The sequence below is a fragment of the Propithecus coquereli genome, unplaced genomic scaffold, assembly GCF_000956105.1.
Source record: "Propithecus coquereli isolate 6110/MARCELLA unplaced genomic scaffold, Pcoq_1.0 Scaffold81, whole genome shotgun sequence".
NCBI classification, from domain to species: domain Eukaryota; kingdom Metazoa; phylum Chordata; class Mammalia; order Primates; family Indriidae; genus Propithecus; species Propithecus coquereli.
The window spans coordinates 3,137,395-3,151,471 of NW_012154285.1; the positions used below are offsets into that span (position 1 = coordinate 3,137,395).

The 14,077-nt window shown below is 55.3% G+C and overlaps 1 protein-coding gene across 1 annotated transcript in view; it reads right to left on the minus strand.

The window, feature by feature from the left end:
* DNAH10 (dynein, axonemal, heavy chain 10) overlaps window positions 1-14,077 on the minus strand; it is a 127,841-nt gene that overhangs the window by 22,331 nt on the left and 91,433 nt on the right. Inside the window, exons 49-54 of the mRNA XM_012663403.1 lie at window positions 11,882-12,079; window positions 11,209-11,370; window positions 8,508-8,682; window positions 2,846-3,027; window positions 1,646-1,782; window positions 564-781 (exon numbers count right to left, since the gene is read on the minus strand). Of these exons, the coding sequence (XP_012518857.1) occupies window positions 564-781; window positions 1,646-1,782; window positions 2,846-3,027; window positions 8,508-8,682; window positions 11,209-11,370; window positions 11,882-12,079 (1,072 nt within the window). The remainder of the gene's footprint in view (window positions 1-563; window positions 782-1,645; window positions 1,783-2,845; window positions 3,028-8,507; window positions 8,683-11,208; window positions 11,371-11,881; window positions 12,080-14,077) is intronic.

A 14,077-nucleotide genomic window follows, 5' to 3' on the forward strand; every position in this document is an offset into this window, starting at 1 on the left:
TTTTTTTTTTAATTGAAGGATGTTGCTAAATCCAGTGTTTTTTATGCCACGTTTACAGATGCTGGATTCAAAACTATCGTCACAGCCAGTGGAAAAGCCACACGGCCTTGCCCATGAGCATCAAACAGCCCCACCCACTGAAGCCTGAAGCCCAGGACTGAACACGCCGCTACAGCCCTCACACGGCATCTCTGCAGAGACACACGCGGGCTCCGCCTCTAGATCCCTCCGGAACGGACCCAGCGGCTAAAGGTCACCAAGAAGGAAACATTCCCAAAACCCAGGGCAGATGGCCAAATGCTACTGGTCTCTCCCCGTCTCCACGGCTACGCTTACTGCCTCCATAGCCCTGAGAGGTCACGTAACGAATAGCACTCGGTACCTAATAAAAAAGGAGTCTATACAACGTCCATCAGCCACTGTAAACGCGGTAATGAGATAGTGAGAACTTGCCGCACGTTTTTCAATAAACACACAATGGGAATAAAGAATCAGCACGGCAAGGAACTCTGTTGGTGACGCGCGTTTGGGAGCCGCAGGAGGCGCCCGCGAGCCGTGCTGACCTGACGTTTTCCGAGCCCAGGCCTGAGATGAGCTTGTCCGCGGCGATCAGCCGCCGCTCCATGATCTCGGCTTCCTCCTGCAGCTTTTGCTTTTCCAGGATGGCCGCCTCGTACTTGGCACCCAAAGCTTCCAGTTCCTTCTGGATCGCCGCCAGCTCGTTCTGGATCCGTTCTAGTTCCCGCTTCGTCAGGAAAAAATTCCGCTCCAGCCTGGCCACCTGAGTGAAGACAACGGGCAGAGGGATGGGGACAGGGCCGTGTGGCGCAGGGGTCTCACGGCAGGACGCACATCCACACCAATGGCGTCCGTGCCGTCTGGGTCACCACGGGCTACACTGGGGCTTGCGGCTTCTTAGTTTCCTCTTCCGCTGTTTGTGGCAAAAGCTCCTGCACCCAAGGTAGCAGGCGGTCTACTTTTCACGTGTGCCGAGGCCACAGCAGGGTGACTCTCTGGTTCTCTATGAAAGATTCAAAGGAGGATACTGAAGACAATACCGGTCCTCCCTGGGTCTAAGTTTTCTCAGACTCAGGTTCCGAGTGTTCCGAGTAATAAAATTCCGGGTTATACGACAATGTCAAGTAGGACTCCAAATGGTCCAATCAACCTTATTCTCTCTGTATTCTGTGCTCTACATGCTACTTTGACCCAGCTGTTCTCAACTGGGGCCGATTTTGCCTCCCAGGGGACGCTTGGCAATGTCTGAAGACATTTCTGGATGTCACAGCTTGGGGTGAGGAGGGGCTCCTGGCACCTAGTGGGGCGAGGCCAGGGAAGCTGCCACACACCCTACGACGCCAGGCCAGCCCAGTGCCACGGCTGAGACACTCGGTTCCCCGCGCCGTACCCCGCGCCGTCACACACGATCTGAAAATCTCTCAGACTCGGCTCTGTCCGTCCACTTCACGCCTACATGAGAGCTGTCTGTCAGGGCGACCATTATGGGGGGCGGGGAAGGAACCGTTTACGCTCTGCAAAGCCAGAACCTTGCCAAAGTTTCTTCAGCAAAGCTGTGAACATGTATAATTCTGACTCCAATCGGTCTCTCGGCAGTGGCGCATCCGTCTCGGGGGGTGGGCGATACCTTTTCTCTTTTGGGCTTGATCTCTCTGAAGACGTCACAGTAGCCCATCACAGCCTCCACGAACTTCAGCATTCCCAGCCCGGCCTTGCTCACGGCTTCCATCTCCTCGATCGTGGTGTTGAGAGTCTTCAGGAGGCCTGAAGTCAAAAGCGCAATCGTTCCTATGAGTGGCAAGCTTCAGCTTGGGACAATAAAAGAGGGATAAATTACCTACGAGCAAAGCAAGCGTAGCAAATTCCTTACTCTGCGGTCACGCGGCGAGCAGAATGCAGGCAGTGCTCCTGGGACCACAGCGTGGGCCAACCCACAGTGCGCGAGCGGACGTCCGAGGACGCCCAGAAGACCTGGGGACCCAGGGCATGATGGGGACTCCCAACTGCGCACCAGGCTAGCTCCGCGCAGGCAGCTAACTGGGACCTGCCGGCCATTGCGGGTCACCCATCACCTCCACCTGCGCCTCACCCCAGGAGTCACGTCACATGAATGGAAATCCATCCAGTGGGTATCAGAGCCGGGAGTGCCTTGGGGCTTGGTGGTGGTTGTTATTGTTTGTGTTTGATTTACTTTTGTTTCTAAGGGGCTGAGAAGGAGCATTTGCCAACAAGGCTCTACGCAAACCGCCAAACACGGTGTGAGCTCGCACTGCTGTTTGCCAAGGACAGCGCCGCTCCTCCTGGCTGCACGCCGGCAGGGTCAGCAATCGGGCTCAAAGGGAACTCGGGGTTCTGTCGCCAAAGATGCAGGGGCCGGCCGTGGGCGGTGTGGGCCTCTCCCCCTTGGCCAGGCCCCTGCAGAAGACTTTATACCGACAAGAGGGGCAAGGCGCGAAGTCAAGGCCAGACCACCGCTCTGCACCACCGTGCGCGTCGGACGAGCTGCACGGAAGGCAGGCTGGGCCGCGTCCCGGTGAGAAGCTCCTGTTTCCTGGCTGGGAGAGCTGGAGCCAGCGGGACCCCGGCATCCAGCGGCATCCGCTGCCACCGCCCATCCCCAGCCTTTCTCCCTGGTTCACCAATGGGCGTCACTTCCTCTGGGGACAGTCGGTCTCCCGTTCCATCTGCAGGGCCTCGGTGGTACCGTCTGACCACAGGGGAGGGCCTGCCTGTGACAAGTCCCCTCCTTGCCCTCCATCCCCGTCCCAGAGACCAAGACGCCAAATCGAGGTCAACCCTGGCTGTTCCCGCATTTGAGCACACTCACCTTTGATATTCTTAACCTGGCTGTGGGAAATTGAATCGAAATCGATCTCCATCAGAGACCTCAGGAAATTCGGGTCAGACATCACGCCTTTGGCGGTTTTCCAGTTGAGCTCTCTGTGCCCTTTCATGATGAGGATGCACTCGCAGACCGTCTGCACCTGCTTCGGGGGCTTAGCGAACGACCTGGCAGGGGACAGAGGCACACGGTAGCCCCGGTCGCGGCAGCGGCCGGCCCAAAAGAGCTCCAGGAACGACGGTTCACCCGGAAGTCGTTCCCGGGAGGTGGCACCGCATGGTCGCAAACGGAGCCAGATCCCAGCACAGACTGGGCTCCAGGGTGGCAGCTGCCCTGAGGACAGGGACAGGGTCCTGGGACCCAGCCAGGCACCAGAGTCATGGGGGTGGTCGTTAAAATACAAACCCAGGCCACCCCCGGGCCAGGGCGGAGCCTGAGAATCTGTGTCTTAATTACACCCTGGGGTGACTCCTCACTCTGAGTGGTGGCTGCTGTCATTATTGTCATCATCGTCATCATCTTTTCCCGTTTATGAGATGAAGAAACAGGGCTCCGTGTGTTCGGACAACAGCCTGGGAGGTCCGGGGTCCCTGCCTCTAGGGCTCTTTCCAGGCTGCGTTGCCCCAAATTTGTTTTCTTTGGCTTTGACGAGCGAGCCCGTCGCCCTGCTTCCCCAGCACTCGGACGCCCAGCGCCCTCGACCCTCCGGAGAACCAGGCCCCAGGAGACACCGGAGACTGCCTTGGTGCCAAGGCCTGAGAAGGAACCGAGCCGCCTCCCAGAGCGGGCACCCGCCAGCTCCCGCGGCCGGGCCGCGCCAACGAAAGCCGCAGAGACGGACGGAGCAGAACGATGCAGAAAAGACAAAGGAAAAAAGGAAAGGAAGGAAAAGGTGGCGAGCAGAGCAGGAGACAGAGGCCTCTGGAGTGCGCGGATGCAGCGCAGGGAGGCAGGCTGGAGCCCAGGCCTTCGTGCCCTGCTCCAGGAGGCTGGGGGGAGCCAGAGAAGGCAGGAGGGACAGAAAGGGCCAGAGGCAGACAGAGGCACAGAGTAAGACAGACAGAGACAGGCAGAGACAGAGGGAGGAGCAGTCTGGAGACCTTCTGCGGGGTCACCCGCCCGCCCCTCCTGGCCCCCGAACCCCCCACTCCCTTGCAGACAGGAGGGGGCAGAGGGAACCGCACAGCGTAAGGACAAGCCAGGGCAGTGGCCAGGAGGGAGGACACCCGGACTTCAGCACAAAGCCGGATGATTAAAGTAATGGCCCTGAGTCACCAGGGAAAGGTTCAATTATGCCGCGCTGACGAACGCGGGCGAGGCTGTCAGCTGGCTTTAAAAGGTTCCCTTCAGGGTTGATGAAAGCCAGGCCCCGGCCACTGCTCTCTGAGTAATCAGGGCCGGAAAGAATCAGCGAGGTATTTTCAGATCCAAGACAGAAAGAGCCCCCGGCCTGAGGGGTAGGGTCCTGAGCCCTTGGGCAAGTTAGGAACCAGCCAGGGGTCTCAGTTCTCCCATCTGTAAAGTGGAGACACTGAACCAGAACCTTCCAGCTCCAAAATCCTATACGTCTATAAAAGAGAAGTTCTCCGCTGTCAGCGTACAGACCGTGCCCTGGGACCTCATTTATGCAGAGACCCTCCCGGTCCCCAGTGCTGGGTAACAGAGGCGTGTGAGATACGGAGGTTGCTAGTCAGAGAAACAGAGATGTCCTGCTTCCCTGGATTCCTTTCTTCTATCGCAAGATAAACTCAGGGATGAGAGGCGGGCGGATGGTATATTGCCCTCCCTGGAAGAAAACAGTCATCACAAAGCCCACTCCCGCCTGCTGCTACTCCACGCCAGACGCACCAGCCATCTCTGCTCGTCCTCAAGCCGCCACTCTGGCCTGCAGGACCACGACCAGGGCAGGTCCACATCAGCCACTGCCAGAGCAGCCAGGACCTTTCCCTCCTGACCTCCTGCACCATTTCGCCACGCACGGGATGCCCGAAAACACACCGCCGGCTTCGTGCAGCCACGACGCCGCCTGCCGGGCTCGCCGCCATAACCCCGGCGGCTGCGGGATGCACGAAAGAACGTAAAGTGAAACAGAAAGCCAGTGATAAAGGGAGCCTTTTATGCTTTTATGGTGGAGAAACGTCCCCTTCTAATCCTCGTCACTCCTCATCTGCCTTAACGTTTATTGACTTCTGCAAAGGGCACTGAGTATTAAAGAAAGGCAGTGTTTCTGAAGGAGTTCGTGGATTATGAAATTGCCAAGCAGTGAGAGCTGCCTCCCTGTGTTCACCATCCGGTGACCCGAAGAAAGCCAGACTGTTGTCATCTGGAGAAAACAAAGTGGGATCCGAACTCACAGGGAACCCTGGGAAAGAAATCCCCAATCGATAAAAGATTTCGATGTAAAAAATCAAACCATAAAGGTACAGAAAGAAACCACGGGGAAATTATTTTGCAATCTTGCAGCGGCGAGGCCTGACTACGACCCAGTATCTAAAAGCCACAAAATAAAATATCGCTCGAATCTGCCACGTAAAGATAAACACGGCAAACACACACACGAACCTCATCAACAAGTCCAGCCGCCGGTGACAAAAGCCGGGCAAGTATTTGCAGCTCGCGTGGTGGAGAAAAAGCTAATCTCCCTGTTATACAAAAAGGCTCTGGAAATGGATGAGAAAAAACGAAAAGCAACAATAGCAACAACCCAACAGATACACGGACAAAGCACAAAACAGTTCATGGAAAAGGAAATACACGTGACTTCGATACACATTTTTCCCCATGTGAAAAAAGGGCCAGCCTCACCCATGATAAGAGAAACGCAAATTAAAACGGCACAAATACGGCTCTTGAGCTGCAAGATGAGCAAAATCCAAGCGTTCGGTGGCGCCCTCTGTTGGTGAGGCCCTGAAAAGGCAGGCGCTGCGCGCTCGGATTTCGGGTGAGAGCGGAAATCGGCTCCATCCCCACGGGGGGTCAGGCGGCAGCTGTGCACATCACGAACGCACACAGCTTTGGACCCAGCACTCCCACCTCCAGAAACGAGTCCCGCAGGTAGCCCTGCCCGAGTGCACAATGAAATATGGTCGGGGTTCTTTGCCACGCTGTTCGTAAAGGCAAAAGACCAGAGACGAGCCGAAGGTCCCTCAGCAGGGGCAGGTTAGATAAATCACGGCACGGCCACACCATGGGATGTGATGGGGCCATTTTAAAATGCCGGGGAAGTTCATCGTAGATCGATACGCAAAAGATATTCAAAATGTATCACTAAGCAGAAAAGATGCAAAAAAAAATGTGTAGTGTGTTACCGTTTCTATATAAAAGGAAGGAAAATCGGACTAAGGGGGCAAGGGCAATATACGTAACCTAAACATCTGTACCCCCACAATATGCTGAAGTAAAAAAAAGAAAAAAAAAGAAAAAAGGAAGGAAGGAAAAAAGGGATTGACAGGTATCCCTGGCTCTCCAAACCCTCGGAATCGAAGTCAGGACCAGGAGAGACCCTTGTGTACCATGCACAGAAACCCTCCGGATGGACACGTGCGAGCTGGACGGCGGTGGTGACCCGCTGCAGAGCAGGGAGCGAACCAAGCCGAGGGAGGACCGGCGGGAGGGCTTTTCCAGGCGCTCCTGTGTGGTGCCGGAACCACGATAACGGCTAACAAGTCCACGGCCCAGCGTGGTTCTGAGAGCTCGTCCCATCCCGGCTCATGTGATCCTAACACAGACCCTGACCTGGCAGGCCAGGCGCAGTGGCTGGCACCGGTGATCCCAGCACTTTGAGGGATAACGTGAGGCCAGGAGTTCAAGACCAGCCTGGGCAACATAGCAAGATCCTGTCTCTACAAAAAATTTAAAAATTAGCCAGGTGTGGTGGCACATGCATGCAGTCCCAGCTACTCAGGAGGCTGAGGTGGGAGGATCACTTAAGCCCAGGAGTTCGAGGTTACAGTGAGCTTGATCGCACCACTGCACTCTAGCCTGGGTGACAGAGCAAGACATTGCCTCTTAAAAAAAAGAAAAAAGAAAGACCCTGATATGGTGGAGACAAATATCATCCACATTTTACAAATGAAGAAACTGAAGCACAGAGAGGTTAGATGACTTGCCAAAGGTCACACAGCAGATAAGGGGCAGAGCCATGCATGAGTGTGTTAATACTGCCTGTTCTGATAGCAACATTTTTAAAAATTACTCCTTTTAGGCCACAGGCCGCTTTGGCTTTCCCAGGGAGAGCTGGGCACCTGTCCATCACGTCTGTCTCACTGCAGGGGACACATGTCAAGCTCTCCAAGTGATCCTGTGGAACCTCCGCCCTACACTTCCCGCCTTGGGTCGATGGTGGGGACTCACAGACCCTTCTCTTCACATAAATCTCCTTCAAAAATTCTTCCCAACTCTCTGCTCTCACGATGTTTTTAACTCTGCTGATCTGGGAGCGGTGCCCCAAATCACGGAACTGGCAGTCGGATATTTCCCTCGAAACTGTAAGTTGATGGTCCGTGCACCACTGGGCTTGCCCTGCATTTAGACTTTGTCCTGGTGACTCAGTCTAAACTGCCAGCACACAGTACTGAAACTGTCCATCCTCGTACCTCTGTTGGTCCCACACTTTGCAAAACACTACACTGAAATAACGACTTCTTGCTGACAACAGCGGCGTCTCCAGGTGACCTCCGAAGAAGGACTCAGGGCCCCTGTCCTGGAAGGAGCTGAATTCTCTGTTCAATTTCACACACGTTTCACTAACGAAAAAACGAGGCACGGCCTTCCACAAGGCGCGCCACCCGGCACACACGGAAGCACGGAGAAGCGTGGAGAACGAGCTTCCGCCAGGAGCCCACGGCGGACAGTCAACTACTGACCCGGAAACGGGAGTGTCTCCCAGCGGTGAGACCTGCCTGTGGGACCACGGGGACCGAACCCCTTCTGGAAATAATCACGCGATGCAGCGTGGTGGAGGGGAGAGCAGGGGCTCCCAACCTGGGAAGTCTGCACCAGGCCGGGACGGCGTTCCTTCCTGGGGCTTCGCTCACGCCACCAAATTTACCATCGAAATCCAGTAACGGTGCCCTGGGGAGACCCGTCCGCAGGGAGACAGCTCACCCGCCCACTCCACACCAGGCCACTCTCCCTGAGAGCAGACGGACACCCTGGCTGTAGGGGATGGAGTCACTTTACAGATCGATCTGCAAGCTGTTGGGGCCACGGTAACGACCCACTCTTCCACCCCTTGAGAGCCCATTTGGCTAGAAACCGATCAGGGCATCGCCCATCTGGCCACGGCGCGTGGCGCACCTCGCCGCGCTGTTTCCCGCAGGGCTTGGCCCGTGTTGAGCACCACGCCGCGGTTTAGAGCAGACGCTCGTTTCTGTGAAGGGGACCGATTTACAACGCTGCATCCCTCCCTGGAAGCCCCATCCTGGAGCCTCTTTCTGTGAGTTGGCCTGGGTTCAAGGACACCAGCCCTGCTCCCTACTGGTGGGCGTGGGGGTCTGGGGGGACAGCCACCAGGGCCCCGGGCCTCCCTGTCCTCATCTGCAAATGACGGCAATGACAGTGCCCCGCGGAGAGTGCTTAGCATGCGGCGGGAGCCCTTCCTAACCCTAGGTGTGGCCAGGGCACGCTGGGAGGCTGCACCGCTCACCTGATCTCCGTCACGTCCGACTTGTCCAGCTTCTGCAGCTCCAGCTTAGCGGCCTCCAGGATGGGCATGACCTCGGCAAGGGCCGTCTCGGCCTCGGCCTTCTCCACCGCGATGATCTTGTTCTGCTCCTCTATCTCCATGGCCTTCTCTTCTGCGAGCTTCTTCTTTTCCTCCGCTGCAGGGGGAGAGGGAGGTCAGGAAAGCCACCGGGAGCGGGGAGGGTGCACTTGGCTCCCGGGCCAAGGCCAAGTGCGGTCCTCAGGTCGCTCTGCACCAGGGGTCTAGGGAGCTTGGCCAACGTGGCGTCCCCAGGCCCTCCTGGTGGGGCAGAAATCCTCACTGCGTCTGGGCCTCGGACTCCAGGCAGCCACTCTGACTCTGACCTTAAATCCAATGACTGGGTCCTTATAAGGAGGCCACGAGAAGAGACCCGGGGAAGAAGGTCGTGTGACGATGGAGACAGAGATCCAAGTGACGCACCTACAAGCCACAGAAGGCCAAGTGTTGCCGGCAGCCACCAGACACCGGAAGAGGCAAGAAAGGGTTCTCCTAGGTCCTGCCCATACTAGATTTCAGACTTGAGGCCTCCAGGACCGTGAGAGATACATTTTTGTTGTTTTAAGCCACCAGCTTGTGGTACTTTGTTACGGCAGCCATGAGACACTAACACCGTAGGTAGCCGTAAATGCACCCCTGGATGCTACGCCAGTGGGATGCCAGCCTTGTGCTGGAGGCTCCCATACTCTCAGCAGGGACAGGGCCTGTGGCCTGAGATGAAGCCCAAACAGAAGACAGCAGAGCCAAGGAAGGGAAAGGACCAATTCTCACTGACACAGCTGAGCCCCTAGATCCAGCTGTGCCTGAAGCCAGCCTACCTCTGAATCAATGCATTTCCACTTTAGCTTATGTCACTGTGAGCTCAGTTTCCAAAATAGTCCTGATAGGGACAGGCAGCTTGGAAGCAGAGATCCCAGATGAGGCTACCTTCAAAATTCCAAGTGGGAGCACAGCGCCCCTGGACAAGCATGATGGCAATAGGGAAGGGAAAACAGCCACAGATGGGAAAGCCACTAAACGTGGGAGTGGCAAACAGGTCACCCTCAGTCCAACTGCAGCCTGGGCATCGGGGGAGGGGATCTCTTGGTCACGAGCTGCTTTAAGGCAGTGGCTGTGTCTCATTCAGTCCCCACCCACCGACCGCGGCATCTGACACAGAGCTGACATCCAGTCGGTATCTGTTGACTGGACAGATGAAAACACGGAACAACAGCGTCCTGCTGGACACTTCCAGTCGCGTCTTACGTCCAGGGCGTGCGGACTCGGCAAGAGTCTTTGCACACTCGCGTAAATCCGCACAGCAAGCACTTGGGAATACAGAGTTTCTAAAGAAGGGTCAAAGCAAAGTGGCGCTGCGCAGGAAGGAGGCATCTGATCAGAGTTCTGGAAGAGGAAACGCGCCTAGGAAGGCAAGGAGGAGGGTATTCTTTGAGCAAAGCAAAGGGGAAAAAAGAATAAGTTGTTGTGCGAGTCACGTGGGCATGAAGGAATGATACTGCGAGCAGGGGACAGGGCGTCCTGAGAAATGAGCTGGGCCAGGTGACACGGATCGACAGGGACCCTTCTCGGCCTCACTGAGCGTTCAGCATTAAAACGGCAGCAGGAGTTGCCACGAATGGCAGGGAAGGGATCGCGGTCGGTGAAGCTGCAGAAACCAGCAACAGTCAGGTTAAGAAAATCTGCGCAAGGAGAGAGAGTAGCTCAGAGAAGAGGAGGACGCTGAAAGACGCAAGCGGGCAGCTCCAGGGACCCGGGCTGGACGCCCGGCGCACCGTCTCTTCACGGCGCTGACGCGGGATAAACGAACGCAAGTTATCTTCAGTCTCGCGTTGGCCGATTCGAATGTGCAGGCCAGGAGAACCATCTGGTGGGCTGCCAGGGCTGGAGCGTCCATCCCGACGGCACGCGCGGGGATGGGGAGAGGCAGGCTGCCAAGGCCAGGTTGGGGCGCCGTCACCAGAGCGGCGGAAGGCGGATCCCATGCACAGGCCTGGTGCAGTGACAGCGGGACTGAACCAAGATCACGCTTAGAAGCCACACACGTGTGGACTGGAAGAAGGGGGGCGGGCAAGTCAGGTGGCTTCTGCACCTGGGAACTGGCCGCACAGGGTGCAAACCAGGATTCTGATGACGTAAGATGCTGGCAAGAGACAGGAGCCCAAAGATGTCGAGAGAGAGCGCGAGACCAGGGAGCTGTCCCCTGTGAGACCTGGGACAGGCAAACCCCCAGGAGCGGGACAGCCCGGGCAAGCACAGCTGCTCAGCCAGGAAGACCAGGAGCAGGGGCCCAAGAGAGAACCTGGAAACAGCTTCAGGGAGAACTAAGACAGCCCCACACAGAGGACACTCCGGCTTTGGTCATCTCACCCCCGGGCACTTAGTTGGCCAGCTCGCTGAAGGTCAAGAAACGGACTTTTCCACACCCCGTCAAATCCTCGAGCCACCTGCTCAGGGCCCAATGGCTGGCAGAGTCTCGGTGCTCATGACGGGGGACAGGACTGGCTGGACGGGAGCTCAGAAAGAAACAGGAATCAGAGTGTCAGAGACGCCACGCTCAGTGCCACCGAGTGACTTCTCAAGGACGGCCCCAGTGGAACGCTGCCCTGTTCGGGAGTGGGCCCGCCCCTCGCTGCCCGCCGCTTGCCTATGGCGGTGTTGGCGGCGATCTCCTCCAGCAGGGCCTCGCAGGCGGCCGACTTCTCCGCCAGCACGATCTTCTGCTCGGCCAGCTTCTGGTTCAGCTCGTCCAGCTGAATGGTGGCCTCCTTGAGCTTGTCCAGGCCCCCCTCCAGACGCCTGCACTGGGCTGAGGAGAGAGCAGCCGGGTTCACCGTCAAGGCCGGTGCTGTTCTGAACACACCTGGGCGAGCCAGCGCTCACCGGGATTCACCAAACATGGGCTCACCGGAAAAAAATCATTTTTAGGAGACGTCACGCATCCTTCGGCGCCGCCACTGCCATACTGGGATGGCGCCGGCCACCATGAATATATGTCTGAAAGCGGCCTGTCCCTTGGCCAACAGCCAGCGCCAGAGCATTTTTCAGAACCACTTCCTAACAGAGCACGTTGCATTGAGCAGTCTCTCTAATGAGGTGGAAACATAGAGCGACAAGGTGTGTGGCCCAACACTGAGATGAAACAGAGCACGCCAGGGCCCTGCCCACACGGAAGAATTACTCCAAAATGCAAAATCCAAAACGTGCCTTGCTTGGCCTCACCTTGCTAAGAAACATCTGCTTCAAGAAAAGATCAGTGCCTGAACCCTTACTCGTCAGCGGAAATGACCTCTGTTAACCGTCCCACCCCCAGGTCTCACCTATGTTATACTGAGTTTTCTCATCCAGCAGTTTTGAGTAGGTGTTAATAAAATCGAGGTAGTTCTTGGGAGTCACGTAGTTGCTGCGTCTCAGTTTCTGCAGAAATCGTTTGCTGAACTGGCCCACGGATTCGTGAACCAGAGCGACATGCTCCACCAGATCCTCCATGTTTTCCAGCGGGATCAGCGGGTTATCCCCTGAAGAGGAAGGAATGGAAAAGGCAACTTTAAAGAAAGGAAAACAGCAGTTCCTCAAGAAGTTAAACGTAGAAACACCACGTGACCCAGCAATCCCACTCTAGATATGTCCCCAGAGAACCGAAAACAGGGACGCAAACAGATTCCTGTGCTCCAGTCTCACAGTGGCCTAGCCACAGTGGCCAAAAGGCAGAAACGAGCCCAGTGTCCACAAAACAGATGAAGGGACAAACAAAAAAATGTGCTCCATCCACACAAGGGACTGTTGTTCACCCATAAAAAGGAACGAGGCGCTGACACACGCCACAACACGGATGAACCTCGGCAACACGGCGCTAAGTGAGCAAAGCCAGACACGGGACATGGAGCACGTGACTCCACTTCTGTGAAACATCTAGAATAGACAATTCCCACAGTCAGAAAGGAGCTTAGAGGTTGCCAGGGGCTGGAGGGATTGGGGTGGGGAGTGGTTGTTAAACGGGGACAGAGTTTCAGTTCGGGTTGATGGAACGTTTTGGAGATAGATCGAGGTGACAGTTGCATGACGTTAGGAATGCAGTGAATGCCACAGGGACACTTAAAAATGATTAACGTGGGAAATTTTGTTGTATGTATTTTACAACAATGAAAAACGACGTTAAAAATTTTAATAAAGAAAGGAAGGAAAAGAGCGGCTATCACTTAGTGGTGACTCTTCTAGAGCACAGCCGTGACCCGTGCTCTAGCAACTCCTCCGCTAACACAGAAAGCCGATCCTCCTTCCCACTGCTAGGAAGCCGCGTCTTCCCCGACAGCTCAGACACGGCCGCGGACGGGGCCTGGCATCTCAGGGGAGATCAGCGCATCTCGCCCCCGCCCCGGGCCGGGCGGGCTTGCCCAGCCCTTCACTGCCGGGTCCTCAGCACCCGCTCGTACCGGCGAGAGGCGGGCCTTCCTACAGATCTGTCGAAAGAATGAATGATCGCTCCGGTGCCAGGATTCCATCTCTCGGTCACCTGACAGACCGTTAAATATCTTCACCTCAGAGCAGAGTATGTCGCACGTTAAAACGAGGGAAGGAAAGTGATCAAAAGTGCCGATTCACCCACATTCTGTAGAGCTGATCTTGAGTTATACCAGGGGTCGGCAAACCACAGCCCGAGGGCCAGTTTTACAGCGTGCACGGAAAACCCGGCTTCACAAATGCCTACATTTTTGGGCACAGTCATCCCAATTCCAAGGAACACATTCTAAGGAAAAAACTCTAAGCAAATTCCAAGCAGTGTTATTTATGACACTGAAACACAGAATACTGAAAGCAAACCCGAGTGCTAACCCTGGAAATGGCTCACACCTCCGTGAAAACCAGGGCACATCTCTATCAGCGTCGGCAAACGGAGAACCCAAGGACAAAGCCAGCCCACCACCTGTCTTTGTAAATAAAGTTTTATTAGAACACGGCCACAGCCATTCACGTACACATTGTCTGTGACTGCTTGCACGATACAGTGGCAGACTGAGTAGTTCCAGCAGAGCTGTAAATATTAATACTCCCCATCTGGAACTTTACAGAAAAGCTTCCACCCCCGGGGTTATGTAATCAGAAAAGAGTCATTCTCTTAGCCCCCTTCGCCAAAAAACTATCATAAGTTATGACTTCTGCTTGTATAGAGGGACTATTTACTTATTTATTGAATACATATTTACAAACTCACCCAGTGTCATTTGGCATAAATCTGTTCAAGCTAGGTCCAAAGAAAAAGATTTTCTCTAGAAGATCAAAGGACTTGCTTTCTTATTCAAAGATTTAAATAAATATCCAAGGCCTTAGGTGTTGGAAGCTTTAGAGAGAAGTTCAGCACTGATTGATGTTTACTGAAAGGTCCGTGGGGCATGCCTGGGGTACCAGCACACTTTTTCTTCAAAAAGCCAACCAGTAGGATTCTCAGATAACACAAACTTTAAACCAGCAAAAGTAAAAAAAGACAAAGATGGCCACTATATATTGGTGAAAGGGAA